This window comes from Anser cygnoides, chromosome 14 (assembly GCF_040182565.1).
Source record: "Anser cygnoides isolate HZ-2024a breed goose chromosome 14, Taihu_goose_T2T_genome, whole genome shotgun sequence".
Taxonomy (NCBI): domain Eukaryota; kingdom Metazoa; phylum Chordata; class Aves; order Anseriformes; family Anatidae; genus Anser; species Anser cygnoides.
The window spans coordinates 10,113,727-10,138,603 of record NC_089886.1 but is presented as its reverse complement, the minus strand read 5'-3'; the positions used below and the strand labels follow the sequence as shown (position 1 = coordinate 10,138,603).

General features: G+C 42.0%; 1 protein-coding gene across 1 annotated transcript in view; it reads left to right on the top strand.

The window, feature by feature from the left end:
* The window catches only part of NSG2 (neuronal vesicle trafficking associated 2), a 37,751-nt gene extending 13,928 nt beyond the window's left edge, over nt 1–23,823 (top strand). Inside the window, exons 3-5 of the mRNA XM_067005592.1 lie at nt 278–397; nt 20,183–20,293; nt 21,870–23,823. Of these exons, the coding sequence (XP_066861693.1) occupies nt 278–397; nt 20,183–20,293; nt 21,870–22,061 (423 nt within the window). The 3' untranslated portion in view covers nt 22,062–23,823. The remainder of the gene's footprint in view (nt 1–277; nt 398–20,182; nt 20,294–21,869) is intronic.
* The last annotated feature ends 1,054 nt before the right edge of the window (nt 23,824–24,877 follow it).

The window sequence follows — 24,877 nt, the reverse complement described above, 5'->3', positions numbered from 1 at the left end:
AAAGTGGGTGTTAAACATTTTGCTGTCAGCTACTTTAAGACTCAGTGTGATAAACTCATTATCCTAGGTCTGTATTATCTGCTTGCCTATTTATCTTCTAATACAGCTATTTATCTGTCTCTTTTAGTTCCTGAAGGTATGATGAGTTTGTGTTAATTTATGGTTATAAGATACTTCTGTAGGTTCAGGGGAAGGTTAGAATAGAAAAGCAGAGGCTTAGATAACAAAAAAAGTGCATGCTATGGGCAGGAACCTTAAAAGTGTTGATGTTTTCCAGGTAATTGTGAAAACAAGAACAGAGTATCAGCCTGACCAGAAGAACAAAGGAAAACTCAGAGTGCCCAAAATTGCTGAATTCACAGTCAGTTTCACTGATGGCGTAACAGAAAGACTAAAGGTAAGAAATGTTTTTTTTTGGTGCCTCCTGATGCAAATGCCATTCATTTTAAAATAACTGAATCAAAGGGATGGTAAAGACACACCAAATTTAACACTCCAGTCATCACTAAGGTCAAAGAGATATTTATCTGCATGAGTATGAAGCTCTTTTATGTTGTTTGTTTTTTGTTTTGAACAGATATGAAAATACATTCATAACAAGATATACAGTAGGAAATGATTTTCTTCTCCCAGGAAAAGTTATGAAAATGTTTTCCAGCCCAAAATGGAAGTGAAAAAAGTTTGAATCTCGTTTTTTCCCCTCAAACATTTGTGTTTAACAGAAAAAAAAAAAAAAGCAGTGAAAATTGATGGAAACAGTTTGTCATCTTTCAAAAATTCTTTTTGTGTGTGTGTGTGTAGTCAGGCAACCCTTTTAATATTTAAAATATTTTATTGTTATGTAATTATTTTATTATAGATGAAAAGTCATTTCAAAATGGATAAAAGAAGTTATATTAGAATGTGTCCAAGCATATCCTGTTCTGTAAGCAGTTTTGGTTCACAGGAATTGAAATTTTCTGATGAAAAGTGGTTCCTTGAGAAATTTTCAACAGGCTCTACTGAAACATGGAAAGAAACTCATGAATTATTGAGTGCTCTCAGTTCCTGTTGACTGCAGCAAATTAGAATGGCTCAGTTCCTCCTAAAATTAGACTCCAAACATGTAGCAGCTAGTATTTTCTCCCTTTTCATTGAAAAGATGATACTTTTACTAAACCACAGAGCATGTAAGTTGAAAAAATGCAAGGTCTGATTTCACATTTCCAAAGTCAGAGGAAATATCAACGATGTAAGTAGAAAAGGTAGAGACTAGGCAGTGCCTAATTAATAGCCCTGCTACTTGAAAAGCTGGGATTGGGTTTATAAATTTTTACAGAAGGGTATCATCCTCAAGAATTACCAGGAATTGACCCAAGTAACTGAATAATTGACTCAAGTAACTTCCATTTGGCCCAGTTCTTAATCTTGCAAGACGTAGAAAAGTTTATTATAATTAGTTTCTGACAACTTAGAAGAAAACTAGTACTTTCAAAATTGTAATGTGATCCAGGAAAAATTGTTACCATTCTTTATTTCTTGGAAGATGAGTCTTTAAGACCCAAATCTTCAAGACCCAAACTTCAAGATGAGTCTTGTTCAACCTATTGAAAGGAGAAATTTTCAGCTACTCTTTTCTGAAATACTACAGAATAGTACTGTTTCTGTTTTTTTCCGGAAACTCGTTAATATATTTCACAAAGACAATTCTGTTGCTTTTAACCAGGATATTTAAAGCCATGATTTATTCTTAAGATGTCTGTAAATAAATGTTTGTAGCCTTTTTTTTTTTTTAATGCATATCATGTATTTTGATCTAAATCACTTATCAGGAGCTTACATGATGCTGATTTTGTTTTAACTTCTTCACTGATCTTATTGCGTGCATAGTACCTATTTACCATTAATAGTGAAGCTTCACTTGTACCACTAGTAAAGTAAACAGCTAATTAGCCACATTTAAATCCCTGGTCTTGGAAACCACAACAGACATTTTCTAGTACAAACAACTTACAAATCAGAACCAGACACAATGTGCCTGAGAAAAAACAGTAAAATGTGGAGTCTCCAGGAAGTGATGTGTTGGGTGGTGACGTGCAATAAATGACATTATTGTTGATATTGCAAGTGACAGTGCATCATTAGGTATTTAAAAGTTCTAGCCCTGCAATCTCATCCTTACACACTGTGTACTGTGGAGGCACAGAAGTTAGAGGTGTAGCTCATCTACTGCAAAGGATAAATTTCCTTTAATTAGCTCCTTCTATGAGGTTTCTTATTTTTCCCATTCTTCAACCACCCCCCCCCCCAACTTGCTCTTGCATTCAAACTCCTCTTTTTGATATATTTTTCCCTCTTCCCCTCCTATTTTCTGTACTGTTCTGCCATTGCTTTTGTCCATGTGAGGACTGACACAGCAGCAGGCACAGGGGAGTGGGGGGCTCCAGCAGCATGCACTGCACTGGCACAAATTTGGAGGTTGAAGCACTGCCAGCCCCTTTGCTGCATGGTGGGGATGGCTGTGGAAGCTGTGCCTCTTCTAATACAGCCTGGCAGCATGACAGTTTCGTTTTTAAGCTATTTCCTTTCCCTAAAGTCCATACGATTTCCATTCTGTGCTCTTCAATGTCAACTTATTAATCACTCAGCCTCTAGCCTAATGCTGGATAAGACGATAAGCCTCTCCCTGCCTGCTTTTCATAAGGCTTCCATGTATCGTATTAAGTTTGTAGTATTATTTCCTGACAAAAATGAGCTGAGATAATAGGTAATATTTCATTACCTTTTGTACTTTTTTTTATTGCACCACATTTTTATACCAGTGCATATTTTTAGTGAAATTATTAAAAATACTGCCCTCTGGTTATAAGCAGGGCTGTTATCTGGTACTGATGAAATCATTATACATTTGTTTTTTGTAAGAGGAAATCACAGTAAATACTTAACTTTTATTATCTCAGTTTTGATACAATTTTACAAGCTTAAAAAATAATATAAATGAGATCATCGTATTTCCTGTTGCTGGCTTGTTGCTTTGTATAGCTTTCCAGTATATGGTGTGTTGGAAATATCATCCACACTTTCTTGCTAATGCCCTGATTAAAGTATTCATCTATACTTGAGCCAGGCTATTGGATTAGTGCACTCCGAATATGTGAGTTCTGTATCCAGTAACGTGTATGGGCATGAATGTTCTTCCACACAATGTACAGCTAGTGTTAGTCCGCAGTAATGCTTAAATTCAAGGGTTCTGATTGGGAACCATTTTGATACTACAGTTCTACTGACCTGTGTATGAGGAGTGAGTGTCTCAGCAGCCTGGTACCTGTATGCTGGGGAAACAGACAGGACAGTATGAGAGTGTGAAGAAATAGCCAAGAGATCCTCTTCTATCTGCCATTACACTGCTTTGGCATCTTGGAGAATACAAAGTGAGATGTCTTGTACTTTAATTTTCACCCAAAGAGTAAAATTGTCATCAATTCAAACAAAAATGTGGTAAAGTAAATCTCTGTCATTAAAGAGTGTGTGTAGAAAAATGCTGCTGGGACTCCATATGTATGACCTGTGCTCCCCACGCACCAGTATCTCTCTGGAGCAATTTTTAACATCTTTCCAGTTTCAATCTATGAAGTACTTTTCTTCTCACTCTTCTGGTCACTTGGTATGGGAACATTCCCACGGAACTTTTCCCAAGTTTTTTTTTTTTTTCTGAGCTGTAGCTGCATGACAAAGAAGACCTAGATCTCTTTGGAAAGTAAGGGACCTTATGAACATGGCAGTCAAATCCACAGATGCCCTTTATTCTGCTTTTTGGATATCTTTTATTGAAGAGGCTAATAAATTATTAGACAACTTTCTAGCATGAGCAAGCCAAAGCCAGAATCTAAGCTTATGCATGCATATTTTTCATCCATCCAGAACAGTACAGATCTGAGATCTTTAATTATTGTAAAGAAGAGACTGTCCCTAGGCAACGGTTCTTATTTCACACTACCTCTTCCAAGAATTTTAGATAGCTTCTGCAACTTGTCACATCTCCTAATAGATGAGAGTATGATTCTCTATAGCTCAGCACACAGTGCCCTGGAAGTTTGACCAATTAGGCTTATTCTTCAGCTGGATGAGTCACCCCATACATACTTTATAACAAATGTTTAAATAGTTGTGTGTAGATGGGTTACAAGAAAACGATGTTAAAATAGCGTTGTGGTTGAGCCATCCATACATAAAAGACATTTCTTTTATCATTTGACTCCTCCACAGAGAAGCAATGACAACAGCTTTTCTAAGCTGACTGGCAGTGATTTGTAGATGTTACCTCCTCCAGACTGTTTATACTTCTGGAGTGTGTCCCTCTAGGAAGTGTTTGAACTGCAAAGATCTTTTTTTGCAGTTATAATGTATACCAGGGTTTCTCGGTCTGAAGGGGAATAGTTTCTGGTGTTTGCCTTCCATTTTGCATGTTTTCAAGGCAGTGCATGTTGCCATGCTTTACCATCCAGTAGCGACACCAAGATGGACTAGAAAGGATCTGCAAATGTGATGACTCTCTTGTGTTCCTTTGTGGAGCAATGCATCTAGGTCTGCGCAAGTTGAGGTAGGTCTTACTGCTTCTTTTTTGCCAATGATACCCTACATTACAGTTTTGAGAACAACATGCAGGTAACATTAGGTTACATGCAGGTAACATTATTTCAGTGAGTTTCTGCCCTTATTTCTTTTTATCAGTGTTGAAATGAGAATAAATGCACCTTTGCTTTTCAAGCAGATTATCCATTGAATCTAAAGTCTTGTTACTTCTGGAGGACAAGGTTTCCAGTCACTCCCTTTGTCTTCCAACTACTCAGAATAACACAGAAACCAGTCAGAAGCATTGAGGTGAGGAGTGGGTTTTTACCCACTTTCTTGACTGTCACTTAGGTGGTGCTTGGGTTCAGGACATCAGCATCCTGCTTAAGAGGAAACAAGCTGGAGAATGGTTGCTAATGGATCTTTGCACTTCACTTACTCAGACCTCCAGAGTGTCAGTAGGCCTGTGCTAGCCCAGGGTTTGCCCAGATGTATCTGTCTCCTAGTAGTACCGAGGTCTGGGCTCGAGGGGTCTTTCAGCACAGGGTTATTAAAGTTTACAACACAGAGAACTGGGCTGACACATGTAACTGCTTGCCAGCTGCTTGCTTGTGCAAATGGCACTTATGAAGTTCATGTGTAACCAGTTTGACCTCTGTTATTGCTAAATGCCACCAAGTTATCCAATACTGCCCTTCCAGGAAGACGGTGCTTTAATGACCATTAGCTGGGTGATAGTTACCTGCCATAGTTTTATGACTTATCAAGTCTTCCACAATTCTTTCCTTTTTATGGATTTTTTTTTTAAAGAAAACTGAAGTTATCAGTCCCTCAGAGCTGGAATAATTAAATCATGTACTTTCTTCGGCAGATCAAGTTGGTAGTGGGTGTATGGGGGAGAAATTGAGATATTTAAGAAGATATTTTCTTGTGAGCAACTTATTTACGTGGGAAAAATCCCCTGCAAATATTGATCCCTGCTTCACTGAAGAAGACTAGAAACTTCACTCTTTTTGCTGCAAGTTGGCAAGATTCATTTTCAGAGTCACTGGCTGTGTAATCTGTTCCTGTTGAGTATGCAGTGACAATATATTTCTTATCTCTAGATCAACCCTCTCCCCTCCCTCCACCCTGAAACTGCTCTAACGTACAGATCCAATATCCAGTGGATGTAATGATTCAACAGACTTTTCATCAGGTTCTTAAAATATAGTGGAACTCATTCAAATGTTTCTGTTACTGAAATACTCATACTGAAGCAATTATTTTCCTCTGACCTAATGTGAAAGATGTAGAACAAAATCTGTTTGTCTCCAGCCACACCCTACAAAACTGACTATGATGCAAGAACTGTTCATTATCAAAAACAAGCCAGTATCTGAAACACTTGGCTCTTAATTAAGAAAGATTTTTCTGGGCCAGGGCCAGGGCTTGATTTCCTGTTGGTAACAGCTCTGCTGGAATGGAAGATGCTTTCTGTGCTTGCACCACTAGAATGTGACCCATTGAATCCCCAGGGTATTCAGCTGCATCTTGTAGCTGGAGGATCCTCATGTGGCAAGCACTGAAATTCAGAGGGAAAGGAAGGTCCTGGGCTTGTATGCCTGTGGAGGAAGATGGTGAGTTTTACTCCTGAGCAGGAGAAGGTCTCGATCACTTTATTTTTGTAGGTAGGATCTGCTGAGCCATGAGCACTACATGTCTTTTACAGTGTGGTGCAGGGCATTGCTGTGTGGCCTCTGCAGATGTTCTGCCAAATGACTTCACCTTGAGCATCGCTTTGAGAAATGCATCATTTCCCTGAATGCATATATTTATCTACCTGTCCATCCTGCCCTTAGTTTTAAAGGGCATATCATCATTGCAGATGGGTAGATGATAATTCTTCCTTGCTCTGCTGCTCCTTCTGAAAATGTTGCATTCCTCTTTTTCTGCTTCCCACCTCCCCCCCCCTCCCCCCCCCAACTGCCAAACTGCCTTTCCAGCCTGATCCTGCAAATTTCTCCACAGGATGTTCTGCTTCCACCTGTAGGCTACTGCTTTATGCTCATGGTTCTTCCTCTAACCTGCAAAGGAACGAATCCCAGGAAAATAGCATGGGGCATTTCATCGTGCCCATTCAATAGCTAAATAAAATTAAAGGTTCCTTCAATTGTTAAGTTACCACAGGGCAGGAATAACTCATGGAGAAAGGGCTTCTCTGAATGCGAGCAGGACAATTTTCCTTACTGCTTTTTAATACTAACAAAACAATGTTACCATGGTGACTGCCACATCACATCAGTAATCAGGAAGATGCAGAGTGGCTGCTGAAAGATCCCATTACACTGACTAATGCGAGTGGTGCTTGAGGGAGGGAACACGCTCTAACACACAGAGATTTTTCTCACTTTAGTGGTAATTGCTAATGTGGCTGAGATGTTTCCAGGCTGCGCAGCTCTCGGATGGGCTGTGTGATCCTGGAGAGCAAGGGACAAAGTGGAGGAAAATTGGAAAGGGGGCAGTTACGGGAGAGCACGTGAGCACTGACAATAGCATTTGGGGGTCTTATTGCACTGGCACCAGCACAGGGGATGCTCTGTGGGTTCCTGTTGAGCCTTGTATTCAAAGAGGGGCTTGTGGAAGACTTCACCTGTCTTCTCCAGACAGTGATGGAGTGACTTATCTCTGGAGCCTGAGCTTTGGGGTGGCTTTGGAGGTTGAATATTTTTCACTGCAGTGCAGAGGCTCATGGTTTCTCCTTATTCACAAATCCACTGCCTGGCCTTGTGTCTACTTATATCTGATGCAAACCAGCACCTGCATGGATTCAGACCCTCACTTGTGATGTGTATAAAAGGAAATGAGAAATGTTGCTCATCATCTTTCTGCCTCAGCTCAGCAATCATTCTTCTCCTCCTCTGGCTGTAATAGGAAGAGAAGAGGCTAGGTCATATCTGTCCTAGCTAGCCTCACAGCTTGCATGGAGATAGATTGATGGAGCCATTTGTGATCATCAGTGACAATTCAGAGCTGTGAGGATGAGCTGAGTGTGGATTTGTGGCTCAGCTGGTAGAAAACAGATATTTCTGATCACATTCTAGGTATGGTACTATAAACCCTGCAAGTTTTCCATTCTCCTGTCTGGGTAAAAGTCTGAGATTTTTATGAAAGTTTCTAGCTAAGACCTTGCTTTCTGGTAGAGGTTAGATCCGAAGAAAAGCTAGAAAGAGTTTCCATGTCTGAAACACACAAAAGACAAGTATATTTTGATTTAACTAGGATGCTCTGTAAGACCAGGCTGAGAACTACCTACAAAATAAAGAAAAAAAAAAAAGAAAAAGATATGGCTTTTGTATGAAATGGATCATTCCTTAACATATGTTATTGTTTTGTATTCTTTGTTAGACACACACACTCACTCTTTTGCAAAGTTAGAAAAAACACCTGAAATATATATTTTTTTGCCACCTGTGAGCACTGACAGAATAATCAGCTGAAGAGAATTTTTCAGGGTTATTTTTTTTCTTTAATTGATTTTTTGGAGAGAAAAAAAAGCTAATTGCTATGCAGAAACTGTCTAAAAATGGAAGTCACAGAGAGTATTCACATGACTAAAAGCTTGTGAGGTAGACCTGCTGAATCTGGATTTTCTAAACTGTGTTGTATTGGAGGAAAAAAGGAGTTACAGAGCAAAAGAAAGAGAAACCTCAGCTGACCCTTTTCTTTGGAACAAAATGCATGACAAAGATTTTCATAAGGGACTGCAGGGAGTAATTCTGCTAATTACAAAAAGAAATCGCAGCTTCCATTTAATTCAAATGATTTCTTACATTGCATCTGTCTTCAACAACACAATGCCATGGTACCTTCTGGTATCTCTGCTGCCCCACAGTAAACCCTATTTGTTGTGTAATTTTCTTGTCAGCATTTGAGATGGAATGAAAGATGCTTAACGCTAGTTTGGCTATTGTAGCAAAAGAGGATGGAATGGAGAGGGAAGAGATTTCAGCTGACTGAATCCAAGGCAAAGTTTATTGACTGTTGTGAAGTGCATTTGGAGTATTGCAGCCAAACCACAGAATGCTAAAAAAAAAAATAATCAGGGAAGTGAAATGCTTCACTCATATATTTTTTCCATGTAATGTTTTAATACTCTCTATTTATAAAGCAGCATGGGCTGCTGATTGAATGTTAAACAGACCTGAGCTCCCTCTTGTTAGTACTTGCAGATGTATTAAGCCTGTTGGGCCACATCCACAGTTAATGGAACTGGCCTCATGCCTTTGAAGGGATCATAATCAGCAAGATTATTCATTTTTGTTGTTTGTTTTTAAAAGAGTAGCTTTTATAAGTCATTTGCAGCAATAAAGCTTCACATTTCTAATTTAAAATAGAAAGGCTTTTAATTCATAAGTTACCTAGGGAACACTTAGCTCTCCAAGTCCTCACTTTGTCCTTGTCTGAAGCACCCACATAATAGGAATAAGTTTTTTAAGATAAATGGGTGTACTGGACCATGAATGCTGCCATATTATTAGCTTTATTTCCTGACCCATGATGATAGACATAGATGCTGAAGTGCATGTGATTATTTTGACCTTTTTGAAAGAACAAACTTTCAATTGATTTTTTTTAACCACAAGGGTGCACTGAATGAATATGTTTCAATATGTGCAAGCTTGACCTTCTGTGGGACTGGGGAGTGGAAGGGGAAAGTTATCTTGTTCCCTGATGTATAAAGAGCTTAAACTGTTCCAGGCATTTTTAAATCCAGTCTCCCGTTGTGGTGGCTAATGTGGAAAATGGTAGTGTCACACGTAAAATCAAAATACAGAAAAAAGATTGGAGAGGCAAATACACAGGAAAATGTGCCTGGAGGAATACCATTTTGTGCCTTAGCCTTAATACGTCAATACTGAAAGGTTTGCTTCAAGAATTGTCCTGTATGTCCTGCCCAAAAGGGATATTTTGTAAAGGAAACAGACCTCAGATTTTCATTAGAGCCTGCCCAATTCTCAGCTGTGGGATGGTGTCAGTGCTTGGGTGGTTTTGCAGACGGGGGCCCAGAGAAGGCCAAGGTTTTGGAGACAAAGATGCTTGCAGCTTTGGGTGGATCTTGTAGAGGGTCTGTGAGTACCAGCGGTACTCCAGCAAGCGGTGGAGCTGGACCTGAGTGAGTGCCAGGTCTCACAGAAAGCTGGTAGTGGAACAAGGAACAAAACCAGCTTTTCCCAAATCTGTTGCCATGTGCTAATCCCTGGACCTGTTCTTACTCGAGCTCCTAGTACTTTCCCTGTGCCAAATCCAGTGGAGGGAAGCAGGGAGAAGGGAAGATTTTGCATGCGTGAGACTCTTCAGAGGTTGAGTCTTGGCAGGCAAAGGGTAGGCAAGGAGACATTTTATTGATGACTTGATTTATTTTGTATTCCTGTTAATGCATTTAAAAAGGGTTCTTGATGAGCTGAGGCATCCATTGTCATGTTCTGCTTGCAATGACCGGAGGAAATGTCACAGCCAGGACTTTGCACAATGCAATGGGAAATTGCAGTACGTCACTGTGGAGGGGCTAGCTGTGGAGATGATGTGGCTGTCTACTACAATCCCATTAATTGGATTAAAAATGGGAAAAAAAAATAAAATCTCAAACTATTAATCTGAAAGGAAGCCTCTTCCAGAATTGCTCAGATCGTGTTTCCATGAAATGGCGTACCATTTTGTGAATAGGACCATGGGCTTGGGAAGAAAAGCACCATTACAAGCAGTGGTTCAGCCCACTTTTTTATTTTTGTGTGTTTGCTTCTCTGTTATGTTCTTCTGAAGGGATCAGAGTAATACAAATGAGAAGGGAAGGCTCATGTGGTTGAAAAAGGGAAAAAAAATCTTGTAGGGGGAGGGAAAAAAGACATTTTAACACCTTTATGTTCTGCCCAAAAGACCATGTATTTATTTGGTGTTCCCAAAAGCAATTGTATAGCATCTCAATATACCAGTCTATTCCGAGCATAAAGGACTGTGCTTCTCCTGCTGTAAGGAGAAGGGCTTTACATTTTAACAGAAAGAGCTCAAAATATGACTTTGTTTGCACCACTGCGGCTCGTGAAGAAGTCATCCAGTCTTCTGCACACAGAACATGGTTTGAATGCTAAAAATCTGTGTGTCATGTGTAACATGGGACATGTTGGAAAGTTCTTGTTGTTAGCAGGCAAAAAACCCTGTTTGGTTTGTCTTCCAAAGAACTTATATTAAGGTAACAGATGAAACATTTTTAATGGCAGTAAATGGCAGAAAAGAAAAAGCAAAACAAATGGAGCTTTTTATTTACCTAAGTGGAAATTCACTAATATTCAACAGTTGAAGCATCCTCATTGAAAATGGCATTTCAGAGCTTCCATAAGGAACAGGGGCTTGTAAACTGAGCCATGAATTTTCCATTCAAGGGGTTTAACTTGGCACAGAAAGGCATCATGCAGACCGCAGCTGGCACCAGGCACAGTTAAAAAGATCTGAGGCTATTAGTGCCTAAACAGCCACTAGAAATTATATTACATGATGGAGACTGGCTAATATAATTGAGCCAGCTAGTTATTGTGCACATAATTTAATTATTTGACAAATTGCTTAGAAACATGGTGTTCTTGTTCCACACTCGTGCTGCACTCACAGCTTTACAAGGCACAGAGCAGAGGAATTGCTGGTGGGTACCTAGCCATCTCAGCAGATAGATGCTTCTTTTAAAGATTTGCGAACATGAAGAGGTTCACAGGAGGGGATGTGGTGGAGTGGTGTATGGAAAAATGGGTAGAGCCAAAAAGGACATGGTGGAGATAGCAAACTGGCTTGGAGATAACTAATGATTTTTCAAGTGGATGCCTTTGGAGCTTAGGGTAGTTGGAGAGATGACCCTCTCTTTTCTATGTCCTTTCCCTGTAAATCCTTTGTATTTTGATTGTTGGGCTGTGTGGACTGAAGGAAACCCATAAAATAATGGAACAGATGTGAGATGGTTTTGCACCCCAAGATTATAACATCCTCCTGGCTGGTGTTCAGTGGTCTTAGGAGAATTGGGGCCAAGTTGTTTTATGGTCATGGATTCTAAGATACAGGTGTAAAAATCCAAACCCCAAAGCTTCATGTAAAAAGCCATGTAGCATGAAGGAGTATTTTCCCATAGTTTTGACAAAGCATCTCTTAAAGGCTACTTGAGAATCTGGACACCATCCGGAATAAAGCTGTGCTGTTATAATGAAGGACAAATCCTACATCTTCTTGAACAGCACCAGGAAAATAAAGACCCAATTGTGCCACATTTTTTTCCTCTTAGCCTTTCAAAATTCAGAGGTTAAGCTGTTCTCAGAAAATCAGCAAAACCAGCAACTTATTACAAAAAGGTTGTTATAAATCAAGACTGAAATGCCGTTTTCGAAGAAGTGTAGCCAAATGAGTTTTACTGGCGGAGCAGATCAGTCTGTGTAATGGGGTGCAGTGCCCTACACTGCCTTGGCTGAGTCTAGACAGTGGAGAAACTCTTCTTGGGGTCCATCTGAGTAACCTGTCACCTAGTGGCTCCCTCTGTGCCTATGTTTGTTTTTTCTTACAGGATTCAGATTTTGGGATGGTTCATATTTGGATTTCATCTAGACTTACAGGTGGGAGGCAGCCAGGATAGACATCTGAATCTGGAGCTGGGACGTGCTCCAGAGTCTTTCACTTTAGGTGTAGCTTTCATGTCAAGATTTAATGTTGTCAATCTTACATCTAATTATCGGATAGAAGAAGTTATGGAATGAAGGGAAAAAAGTTGCTCTCCTAAATTTTTCACTGTCAGGCATAAATTGTTATAACGAGATCATGAGCATATGATAGTGTAGTGAGATGCCCTTGGAGCTCAAAAATTTCTACTGAGCAGCAGGAGCTCTGGGACTGGCTCACTGGCAAATTGATTGATGATTTTGCGATTTTATTCTAGGTTGTTAACTAGGTTGTCAATGGGTTGAGAGATTTCCAGGTGGAATGGCATTAGCATAAACTACTGAAAGAGCCTTGTAGCTTTTCCAAGCATAGCTCTTACACTCTCGTATGAAAATAATCTTGATGGAATTTCTGCCATTTTTGTTTACAACAAATTTTGCCTCATTTGGAGGCAAAATTACTTTACAAAGAAAAAAACTAAAAACAACAGAATTTCTTCAGCTGAATTGCCTATTAAAGGTCATGAAATTTCCCAATACCCAGCAACACTGAGTGTATCCTGGAGAACCAGACATGGCATCTGCAGTGGCATCGTTTCCGGACAAACTTGACTGCAAAGACAGTGAGACTGCAGTGCAGGAATGGACAGAGGCATCTGGCTCCCAAGGTCCCCTATTTCCATCACAGCTGATAAGATTAGGAAAACAGTGGAGAATTTCCAGGGATTTTTCCATGGTAAATAATCTTTACCCAGGAATTAAGCTCAGATCTTCTTGACAGTAGCACACCACTCTGTGCACTCTGAGAGCATTAACTCTTCTCTGGGTGCTGCTTGTCTGGACAGTTCTGTAGATAGCAGTGCTTTTCCTGGCTGTGGCTTCTTCCTGGCTGCTGTCTTAAGCATATATAAGCATATATATTGAGTGCTCTGGGCAGTGGGAAAGGTATCCAGAGTCAAACAGCTATGTGCCAGGTTTAGAAAAAAACAGATATCATGTTTGATGATATCCAAGTCCTATCCAAGTGGATGAAAAGCTGTGCTCTCTAACCTCATACACCAATTGCATGAGCACTGGAGAGATTTTCTGCAGCTTTCTTCAGACAGATTGATAGAGATCATGTTGTCTGTTTGCATTCTGAGAGCTGCTCCATTTTTGTGACAAATGGAGGATGGATTTAAACACCTGGACACCTGAGGCTTGTGCAAACAGCAGGAGGTTCTTGCTGAGTTCCTCCAAAGCTGGACTCGGTGCAGCTGTTTTCCCCCCAGAGAAATGGCAGCACAGTGATCTTCAGAATGGATTTCAGGCAGCAGATGACAAGGCTGCTGCCTGAGCACGGGCTGTGATAGGACTGAGCCTTAGTGTTGGAGGACTGGAATTGCAGGGCTGTACTAGACGAGCTGCCCTTCTGAGTTGGAAACCCAGTTTAGTGACCCAGAACCAGAAATGTCAGAGCAATGTAGGAAAGCCCAGAATGGACCATTTCTTACCCCTCTGAAGACACCTACAGATGGTGCCGAATTACTACTGCAGTGTAGGAAAATAAAGGAGATTTAGACATTCAGCTGCTTTTGTGGGTCTAGATCTGACTGACTGGTTCAATTTATCAAATTTGGGAACTTGGTGGGGCTGTTCCTTTTGTTTTATTGAGCCCTAGCTTAAGCCATGTGGAGGATCTCCATATAAATGCCTAATCTTTCTGGAATCTTACTGAGCTCCCTCTGCTGACCATATTGTACAGAGCAAATCTTTTAGATTAATTATGACTGTGTTTTGAATTAGAAAAAACAGACCTTTCTTTCCTCAGTAGGACAGTTTTGTAGAACATAATTTTCTGTGTCTCATTGTGAGATGGCTTGCATTTGAATGCTCATGTTCTTTTCTCTCCCTAACCATTTTTTTATTTTTTATTTTATTTTTTTTACTACCTTTATGCTGAGTCCTCACAGGGTGTGACATCATCAGCAGAGCCTGTGGGGAAAAAAAAAAAAAAAAAAGGTGGAATGAGAAGCCCTGACACCAGAGCCATGATTATAAGTTATATTCCTCTAGCTGGTAATGCAAGTAATATGTGGCTTATGTGGAAAAAAAACCCACACCCCCGCAACTCACCAGCACAGGTTGGATGCTGAATACTAACAGAGAGCAGTCTGCATCCAGTCCCCACTGGGAAAAAAAATATTTGTCAACTCAGTTCAAACAGTGCATAAATTTGAGGGAGCTGCCATCTGCTGACAGCCCCTTCCCCCACCTGCACTGCCTGAAAAATGTTCCTTATGAATATCTGCTCTATGCAGTAGTAACCCCATCAGCCTCAGCTCAGGATCTGCCTTTCTCTGCTTCCTTTTTTTTTTTTTTTATTTTTCCCCGGTATGTCCAGAGGATGTAGATTTCCCAGGACTCTTAAGGCTCTTCACTGGTCTGCGTGGCAGTCAGTACCAGCCCAATGCCAGTGTGTGGCTCTCTGCGGGCTCGGTGGCTCAGCAGGTCACCAGTAGGGCTGGCAAACCCCCCTGTGCAAGCCAAAGCCCTTAAGGCTTGGGTTTTGGAGGGACCTGCTGCTCTTTGATCTTGTTGATTCCCATAGGGAATGAAGGGTGCGTATCCTCTCTGCAAACTAAGGCCACAGAATGGATATTTTTTTTGGCTAAGAATAATACAAATTTGGAAGACAATATGGAATAAAAATGTAGAAGGGAAGTGGCTATTAAGGAATGCCCTGCTGTTTGGATGTGGCATTGTTCTCTGGTTTGCTTTTAAATGAGGCTTTTTCTCTGCAGCTAGAGTGGAAAAAAGGAATTTTTTGAGGCAAAAAATAATAATGGGCAGTCGCTGAAATCAAAGAGAACAGAAGAGATACTTCAACGGGCAGTACGAAAAGCCAGGTTGACAGGAACACTGCTAACACCATTACAATTTATCATCTCACTGGAGCAAAACCTAGTGGCAAACATGTCCTGTTGCTTGATGAGAGTGGGTTTTTTTTTATTTATTTTTTAATCTGTGCTGTTGTGAAAATGCAGTATGTGCTTCATCTATGGAAGGATGGGGAAGAACTGAGCTAAGTGCGCTCTTCTTGATGAGCAAATGAAATCAGCCTTCATCGAAGTCAGGGGCCTTAGATCAAGCCTTTTTCCATGTTTTCTGGTGGATGGGGAGTTCCTCAGTGTGGTAGTGATGTTCTCTCTGCAGCACTCCCTTCCTAAGGGAGCCTTTGGGAGCTGTATATGACTTTGGGGAAGGGGTGGGCAAATCCTGCCCTCCAGCTACCCACTCGAGCAGTCACACGTGACAGATTCATGCCTGCGGCACTTCGAGGTTTTATCTGCTCACTAAATTTTATTTCCCCTCTGTGAGTGTTTATATTGCTTAGGGACTGCCAAGGTTCATGTTATTCATAAAAAAAAAAAGTGTAGGTTTATTAGGTATTGCAGCCCTGTGATTCTTTGGTGTTTGAATGCTAATGAAGTATTCCCTGGAATAGAGGTGGATCTTAGCTCTGGCTTGGCGAAATATCTGGGGGTGGTTTTTTTTCCCTTCCCTTTCCTCTGGGTTTTAACATCTTACATGACATTTCATCCTAGAGCAATTTTACACTATGTATCATCATGTGTAATATTGTGTCACACTGTAATTTTGCAAGTGCGTGAAGCGGCAGGAGGGAGGTGAGAATGGGCTCAATTACACCCGGGAGGGAGGGGAAAGCTCAGCGGAAGGGACCTGCTCCCGGGAGGTAATGAATTGGGTGTCAGCACTTTGCTGGAACAGAGCGCCAGAGCAGAGGGGCATTTATTATTTTTAGGTGCTCAGTGGGCAGACAAGATGAAAGGAACCAGTCAAATCACATTACTAATGGTCATTTCCATAGGCTGTGCGTGTACAGGGGATTTAACAAAAAAAGGGACATTCGTTCTTGCTCCAGACAGCTCAGTTCTTTCCATTTTTCAAGGCTAAAGGAAAAACGTGGCCATTTTATCTGGCTCAGAATGAGAAGCATTTAAAGCCACTTTCGTGGCAGCTCATGGGGAAGGCAGACAGATTTGTTCTGGGTGAGGGAGACATCCCACAGCCAACGGGACATTCCCCTTTCACATCCTCTTTAGGTGCAGTCAGCCCCATTTGGAGGAAACTGTGATGAAGAGGAGGAGGAGGAAGGTGCCATGCAGACATTAGGGCAGGAGGAATTGTGTGCACAGGGTGTGCAACCTGCAGGTGTGCATCTCTTGCTAGCCCTTGTGATGAAGGCTGTATTTGCTAAAGAAAGCTAGAGGATGAACACCTTCGTATTTCTCAGAAACGAGAGGTACTTCCTCACTGAGTTATGCCCTATGCATTCCTGGGTGGTATTTGGTGTAATTTCAGCTCACTTTGTCTCTTCCTTTGATGTGAGCCCAAGTTTTTTTCTCCAGGTTAATCCAAGCAAGATTTCTTCATTCACTGTACATTGTAATTACAGCAAACCAAACTGGAGAGCTGAGCATTTCTTACTTGCTGAATTTGTAGCCAGGACTGCCCTCTAAACACTGGCTTTGGTAGACCAAGGTGTATGTCTTGCTTTAGTGCCTTCAAACTAACCTCAAAGGAGACCTGTGTCATTGTCATCTTTGCATTACTACTTAAACTGTTACGAGAGGAGGTACTAGGCCTACTATGCTCCTCTTTTAAATGGAGAAGAGTTGATGGACATTTATTTTACAGAGGGAAATGCTCTTCCACATTGGCCTGCCAGAGCTGGGTCTTTCAGGAGAAGGATCTTTTTTGCAGCTCTGCTGTTGGATAAGGTTGAGTGTTGTCATACATAATCCAGGAATTCTCTCCTTTTGACTATACTTCTTCAAAGTGACATTTTTTCATTTCTTTCAGGTGTAGTATGACTTCTCTTGGGGGCAGAAATCATGGAAAATTCTATTTCCACCTCCTTTGAATCCAACTGAGGCTTCTACCTCTTCACTCCTGTGAAAAGGGATATGGCTTCCCTGGGTTGGGAACCCATGGGCTACAATAAAACTGGTCTGAAATATTTCCATTCAAACTTGCAGGCAAATGTGCCTTGCTGGAGAGGAGGTAGAGCCCATATTTTTTTGGTCAGACTACTGAAATTCATACAACTGTACTTTTTTACCAGCTACCTCTTCAGCACACCAGGACTCTCTTACACGTGTTCTCTGATGAGATCCAGCAGTAAGTGCTTCTCCTCCTACGGCTGCCTTATGCTTAATTGACCCATTTTGCAGCAGATTAGGCCCCAAGGAGGAGGTTAATTTGGGCAGTCATCCTAAAAGGAGAGTCAGGGCTGCAGTGAACTGGTCACCACTGGAAAAGCCCATTAGCCCCAGTCTTACCCAATCATCGTACCCTTTTACACTTTTATTCTAAGATATTCTGACTTAACAATGAATTTATGAATTTCTCTTGCTAGATATAATCTTCATACCTCTCTCTCCTGAGTTTTGAACTGTATGTGTTGGGTCAGATTTGACATCATACATGAAGATTTAAATTCACTCTTTTTATTTTTATTTTTTTTTTGGTCTTAAAAGAGACACCAAGATTGTAGTTCTGGATCTTCCAGCATTGGCTAGGGTTGATTTAGCTTCTCTAAGAAATAGTCCCAATGTGCTACGTGCTTAGGAATACATCTCACCAGGCAGTGCAGGATGGATGAGGGGGAGAAGTCCCTTCCTGCACTGCAAGCAATTACGGTGGCCCCTTTGAGTCTGTGCAGGGACTGCATATCTTACAGGTTCTCAGAATTACAGCCATGTCAATGACCAAAGGAGAGAATTTGAGCAAAATTCAGTGTGAACTAATATTAAGCAATTAATATATTTTATTGATATATTATATAATATTGTTGTTATATTAGTAATACTATACTGATGAATTCTGAGATGTGTCCAGCTTATTATTTATTACCTGCTGTTCCTGACAAACTTAATCACTATACTACAGGAATTATCTCTGAATTTCCCCACTTTCCACCATGGCCAATCAATCTCCTATACAATTTCTGCCTGTACCTACTATTGAATTTCCTTGGACACCTGTACAAGAAAATAAAGATAATTGTGACATAATTTTAACAACAAAAAGAGGTAGGGTGGAACAATAGCTGAATAACTAGATAGAAATGAAAAAAGCGTTGCTTTTCCTTGTTAGGGCAGTAAGTGATAATGATCGTCTTTCATACAGGTGGAGGCAGCCATGATATTGAGGAGAGGGCATACTTTGGAGGTCTGTTTTGGTTATGAGGATAAGCAGATGCATGGTACGGTGGGAAAGTGCCTGCAGGCAGGGGTGTTAGCCAGTGGTAAGCAGGCAGTCCCTTCCTGGTCCTACCGTTGTGGTTCTCCAAGTGGACCGGTTTTGATGTGACGAAGGAGAATTTGCAGCCCTCGGCTCAGCTGCTGGTGCTGTGGTGCAAAAGTGGGGTTCAGGGGCACACAGATTGAAGCTAGGGGTAGGCAAAAGCCTCATTAATCCCGGTCCCTCCTGTAAATCCATGCCTCGGTATTTTGCTGTAGCAATTTCCTCAGCGAAAGCTCCCACACAGGCTCATAGACACGGGGACATTGCGGCACCTTCTCCGTGCAGGCAAACCTCCTGTACGATCCTGGCTGCTGGTGCGCAGTGCCTGCGAGCCGGGGGAAGCTGCTGAGCTGCCTCTGCTCACTGCCCACGCTGCTGGCTGTGCAGCAGTCTTAAATGATCCTCTATTGCTGTTCCCACCCTCATCATCTCAGTAAGTGAGTTCATTTGATTATGAGCCCCAGTTTGCATGGTAACACTGAAGCCCCAGGGATTATGATTTTTTCGTGCCAATCCGGATCAGTGTGAGACAGCAGTCTCAACAGGATGGGTTGCTGTAATTTAAGCAGTAAAAGTCCAGAGCCTTTTACATGGCATTTGCTGAATTACCAGCTGGAACCAAGAAAGCTTTGAGGAAGGAAAGAATGGAGATGGGGCTGGTACTCATCCAGGTGTTCAAACCAAAATATACACCCAAGTGCAACTTCCCTGATGGGATGATTATGAACTTGAACCTCTTCCTAGATGAACAAGAGTGCATTTGGGACTCTTACTCAGTCCTGAGGGAGGACACAAGTTTTAGCTCAGCTACAACCAAGGGTCAGGGCTTCAATCCAGACATCTGAATGGGGACAGCAAACTAGCTGTTAAGTGAACAATCCAGGAGGGACCTGGAAGAGCTGAAAGAAGGGAGCTGCAACAAAGAAACAGAATGGTGCAGCCTGCTTGGGAGTGAGGAGAGGGAGTACTTGGGCCTGTTTGTGTCCGGTAACTCCAGCACTGAGATCTGGAATGCTTACAGAGACAGCGGCCACAATGCCTGCGTGCCTGCTCTTGGACACGCGGTGGGACACACATGCTGGCCTTTGTCAGTGGTTGGCTGTTCTCCTTTTACAGCTTTGATAGATTGAGAAGGATTCCCTTCTGTAAGCTACTCGAGGTGCAATTTAGCCTTGAAGCGTCACCCAGGTAGCACAAAGGGACATGTTCTACAGAGGCTTCCTTCTTCCTACCTCCATCTGCTATCAGAAAAGCATTTCTTGCCATGGCTGTAAAGCAGCTTATCACACAGATCAGGCCTAAATGTGGAGTCTCTGGCTGCTGGTGAATCCTGCTGAGCCAGCAGAGATCTCAGTTGAGAGCATGGGAACACAAAGTCTCTGAGAAGACCAAATGCCGTAGGAGAATCTATTGCAGTGGGTTAAACACAGGAACGTGCACTCCTGAAGGTCTGTAGGGGGATAGAAATGATGTGACAATTTGGGGCTATTAGATCTAGCATTCATTCAATTACCATGCTTAGTTAAGTACCGCACAGTGGAGTGAAGACTGCAGTCTGTTAGGATGGATGTTACTATAAGTCATTTAATTACGAGGTTGCTCATATGCCATTTTAACATATGTAGAGTAACATTATCCCTCTTTTGTAGGTCACTATTCTCATAAGTCTGGCTCTTGCATTCCTTGCCTGCATAGTGTTTCTTGTGGTATACAAAGCCTTTACTTACGACCACAGTTGCCCAGATGGATTTGTTTATAAGGTAAGAAACTTCAGATGGATGAATTGCCTGAGATAATGATATACTCTAATTGACTACATGGTTACAGTCTAGTCTGCTTTTTTGACCAGGCCAAACAGAACATTTGGCAAGAATGTGTTGAAATGGGAAAAGTGTTATGGGAAATTTGGACTTGCATCTGCCTCCATCAGCTACTGTTACACTGTAATTGTTGGGATTAGCATTTGGTGAACACTACAGACAGATGTTCAGGAACAATCCTTCATATTTGTGAATGGATTTATTGCAGATGGAATCCTGTGCTTTCTTCCCACACATTTAAGCGACTGAGGTTTACTGTTGTACATTTTAATGCAAAGCAAACTCCCAGAGTGCTGGCACATGTGTCCTTTGTCAAAGAAATCCAAATTTGCCTATGGGGTTCATTTTTTGATGTGCTTTTGAGGTCCATCAAGAACAAAACCATGTAACCTAATTGCTAAAAACCCGCTGCCCAGTGGTTTTATATCAAATATTTGCAGAGAACTGTTTGTCTACTCTGTTGAGATTTAAAAAACAACAACAAAAAAAACACAAAAAAAACTTTTGCAAAACAGTTCAATGACTCTTTGCTGCAAATAAACTCATAAACACGTAGGAGTCTTGACCACACCGAGGTTATTCTGCGAGCTGGAAAATAGAGTAAGCATGTTTGTGTGTTAGTCGTTGTGAAATATTCTCTTAGGTTATATAAAAGCGAAGTTGGGACTCAGACATGAATTTCAGAAGCAGATCCAAACCTGAACTTCTAAAAAGATAAAAGGCTTTGAACTCAGATTTCAGCTAGTCACATTGATGTGGGAGTTGAGGAGCCTCATCATTTAATAATAATCATACCTGAGGCCCTTTATGTCATTGGTGCTACTTTGAATCTGGTGAATACCAACCTGTCCAGCATTTTTACTATTTCATTGCCCTTTTACAGCTGTTGCAAAATGAATTATTTTCTCTGTGCAGTTCTTAGCACACAAGTGCCCACAGTAGCGCAGAGGAGACGCATTGGCAGTGTCTGCACAGACGAGAAGCTCTGACAAGGGCTGGCCAGTTGGGCTGTGCTTCCTACCATCCCCATCCAAGGTGGTCGTCCTACAGGTCAGGGATAACACACAGTAACAGAGCAGCCTCTGTCAGTCCTCTGCCTGGTTGGGGATTAAATCTGGACTTCACTCTATGGAGCTTTCAGTCCAGCACAGGGAAGGAGCTGCCCCATGTACTCCACTAGGACACCAGCAAGGGGCTTTGATCTCTGTATGTGCCAGTAACATACCAAACCCCTCAGATCTTTATTTTACAGTCTTCGTTTCCAATCCAGCAATGAAATCAGCCTGCAATCAGGGTTGCCAATAGCAACAGGTTTGGAAGGCTGCTGCCTGAGTCTAAACTTTGTGCATTCCCACGTGGCTGGTGGAAGGCAGTAGGGGCTGCGCAGCAGATGCTCTCGCTGAGGCATATGAGTCAAACATCATACATGCAAACACCTAACCCAGAGATTTTTAAAGGGAGAACCTCAGGCTGGTGGGACCCTGCTTTACTTCTCTTGCTTTCTCCCCTTTTCCAGCATAAGCGGTGCATCCCGGCCTCGCTGGACGCGTACTACTCCGCACAGGATTCCAACTCCCGGGGCAGGTTCTACACTGTCATCAGCCACTACAGCATGGCCAAGCAGACCAGCTCCCGGGCTGTATCGCCTTGGCTGTCTTCAGGGTCGGTAAACCATGAAGCCAAGGCTGCCAAGACAGAAGGTCATTAAAGTTAACGAGTGGTGATGGGCAAAGTGGGAGGGTGGGGGGACAACACCATGTCTATACTGCATTGCTCTAGTTGAGAGAGGGTGCTGTGCTAACAGCACGGTGGGAATAAATAGAACCCAAGTGCAGGAGTCATCTTAATGGATATTTCTTTTCGTGCATTGTTCTCGTTGATTTGTAACCGAGTCGAGCTCTTGTACAAAGGCATGTTTGATGTTGACTGTACCTTACGATGTAAAAATATTTTTAAATCATTGCTTAACTATTTGTTAGAAAAAGAAATTAAAAAACAAAAAAAGCAAATTAGATAAACAGCCAGAGAGGATAAAAGCAGCAAAGAGAATCCTGCAAAGTTTCATCATTGCTGGAGAGCTGTGGCACAGACTTAAGATGCTGAAAAATAAGCTGAAATCCTTTTGAGAGACAGGGTAGAGAGAACCTGTTAGACACTGCAGTGTTGTTTAGCTTGCCAAAGGGGGGATATTTTGCTGTCAAATCCAATCTAGTATCAGTGTGCATTTGCTGATAAATGCAAGCATCCCCCCCTCCTCCCTCACACATACACACATGCAAAGACATAGGCACACACCCCTGCACAGTGGCCTAAGCAAATCCAGGCAGATCTCGGTATTTGTAGAGAGCTGCACTGTGCTGGTGATCTTGGCTGGGATCTGAGGCTGAAATCCTGGCTGGAGTGTGGATATGGAGCAGGATGAAAACTGCTGTAGAGAAATCATGGGTATACTTCTGAGCTTAGAGGTAGGAGTTAGGAGATGACTTCATTTCTGCTTCTGGCTTGGCTTTCCTGCATGACCTTTGGTAAGTTACATGAGGCTTCCCTCCAGAGGGTCACCATGAGACAAAGAAATGCCATTGTAACATGTGGAGCCTTTCAAGAGTGGTGATAGTATAAAACAGTATTAAACCTCTAACTTCTCAGCCCCTAATTTTCATCTCACCCATGAAATGGGATGCTCCAGCTTCCCTCCTTCAGCTTCAGATATGTCAGCATAGAGTTTCATTCCAGATAATTAGAGAGGGGTGGCCATAGTGTACTCTCAGATTACAAGCATCCCATCAAATCTCTGCTTGCATACACAGACCAGACCCCAAGCTTAGTCCAATCCTGGCCAGTGTGAAACATCCTCTCCTCACAAATGGCATGTACAACTAGAACAGACTGATGGGATTAAAAAATTTAAAAAAAGGATTCTCTGTTTTTTAGAGCCTTTGCTTGGCCCATTTCTGCAAGGTGGTTCTGCTGCTCAGTAGTGCAGGCAGGGAGAGGCTGAGCAGCAGGATCAGAGCACACATGGAGGGCAAGATTCACATTGTACTAAGGCTGCTTTTTCAGATTTGTGGCTAGACTGGGATGGAAATTAGGAACTGACCCCTTCTTCCCCCGCATTGGGCAGTTTTGTCCTTCATTTTGCATACATAGACACTAGAGGGTGTAAATGAGGGCAGAACTCCTCAGTCCTTACAGGCATCATGATAAATAACTGTATAGCATAGCTAAAAATGTAGTGCCAAATGCCATTGTCTGATTTCCTATCCTTCCTTCTCCTTCCACCTGTAAATTCATTTCTTACCCAAAATGTACAAACCACTCCCTCCAGCAAAAATCAGAACTCCAGCAAACCACTGAACAGTTTATAATTTTGTGGTGTATTTTTTGTCAGTAGGTAGCAGAGACTGAAGTATTTTTTGGTGTAATTCTTGAACTTTTCTGACGGGATTAAAATAAAGCTAGATGTGACCGAGTGTCTCTGTGGCTTGGGCAGGTTTCTTTGGTGACGTGCCGGGACGTGGCAGTAGTGGCGGTGGCGGGTGAGTGTCTGGAGCTGCAGAACGTGGCTGCAGCAGAGACTGCGCCGTTGTGTGGGGCATGAGATGGCTCTGGCTTTCAGGAGGCATCTTCAGAGCTTTCTGTTTTCTGCTTTAATCACTGGGGGGTTATTCTCTACACCCCTGCCCATTTTTTAATTGAAAACAGAAAAATTGCACTTAAAACCAAGCTGATCTTCAAAGCAGGCAGAGCACAGAGCGTGTTGCCTAACCACAACTCCTGGATCCATGACTCTCTTAGAAGCCTATTTTGCTTTTCCCTAAAATTTTAACATGAAAACTAGGCAAAAATACTTTTCTTCAGCTTGCACCATGATGTGCTACTTTGTGGTATTCCTATCAGAATGTCAGCACTCGCTTGGAAATGTGGCAGTGCAGGAGGGGTGATGGAGAAGAAATGTAATGGGTGCAAAAATGATTCTCCGTGGGTCCTTGTGGAGCAGGGCACATTTCTGGACTGTCCTGTGACCTTGAGAAAAGACCAGATGGGTTCTGATGGCCTCAGAGTAAGGATGTAGCCAAGGCATCATCTTGTCTTAAGAGCAACTTTAATCTTTTCTCCAGCATCCTCTCAAACACAGTGATAAAATAGCTGAAAATAAGGGCTAATGCTTTTGATTGGTGATTCCTGACTTTATGGAGGGACCTCTCCTCCTCCCCTGTTTTAAGGCCAATGACTGACTGATAGAAATTTTGGCTAGCAGCAATGTCTCCTTTGTCATCTACTCCTGAGGCAAGTGTCCTGTCCTGCTGGAGCAGGCTTAGAAAGGAGGGCTGACACAGAAAGAGCGCTGCAGGAAAGTACAGCTGACAAACCAAGAGCTGCTGCTGAACTTTGGAAAAGTTGAGCTCTGTATCCAAACTCTGCAGTCTGGCTTCTAATGAAACCACAACTGTATTCATCTCACATTGTTCAGAAAGCAGATTGTGTTTCCTCAAATCCTTCAGCTCTTTGAAATGGAATGATACC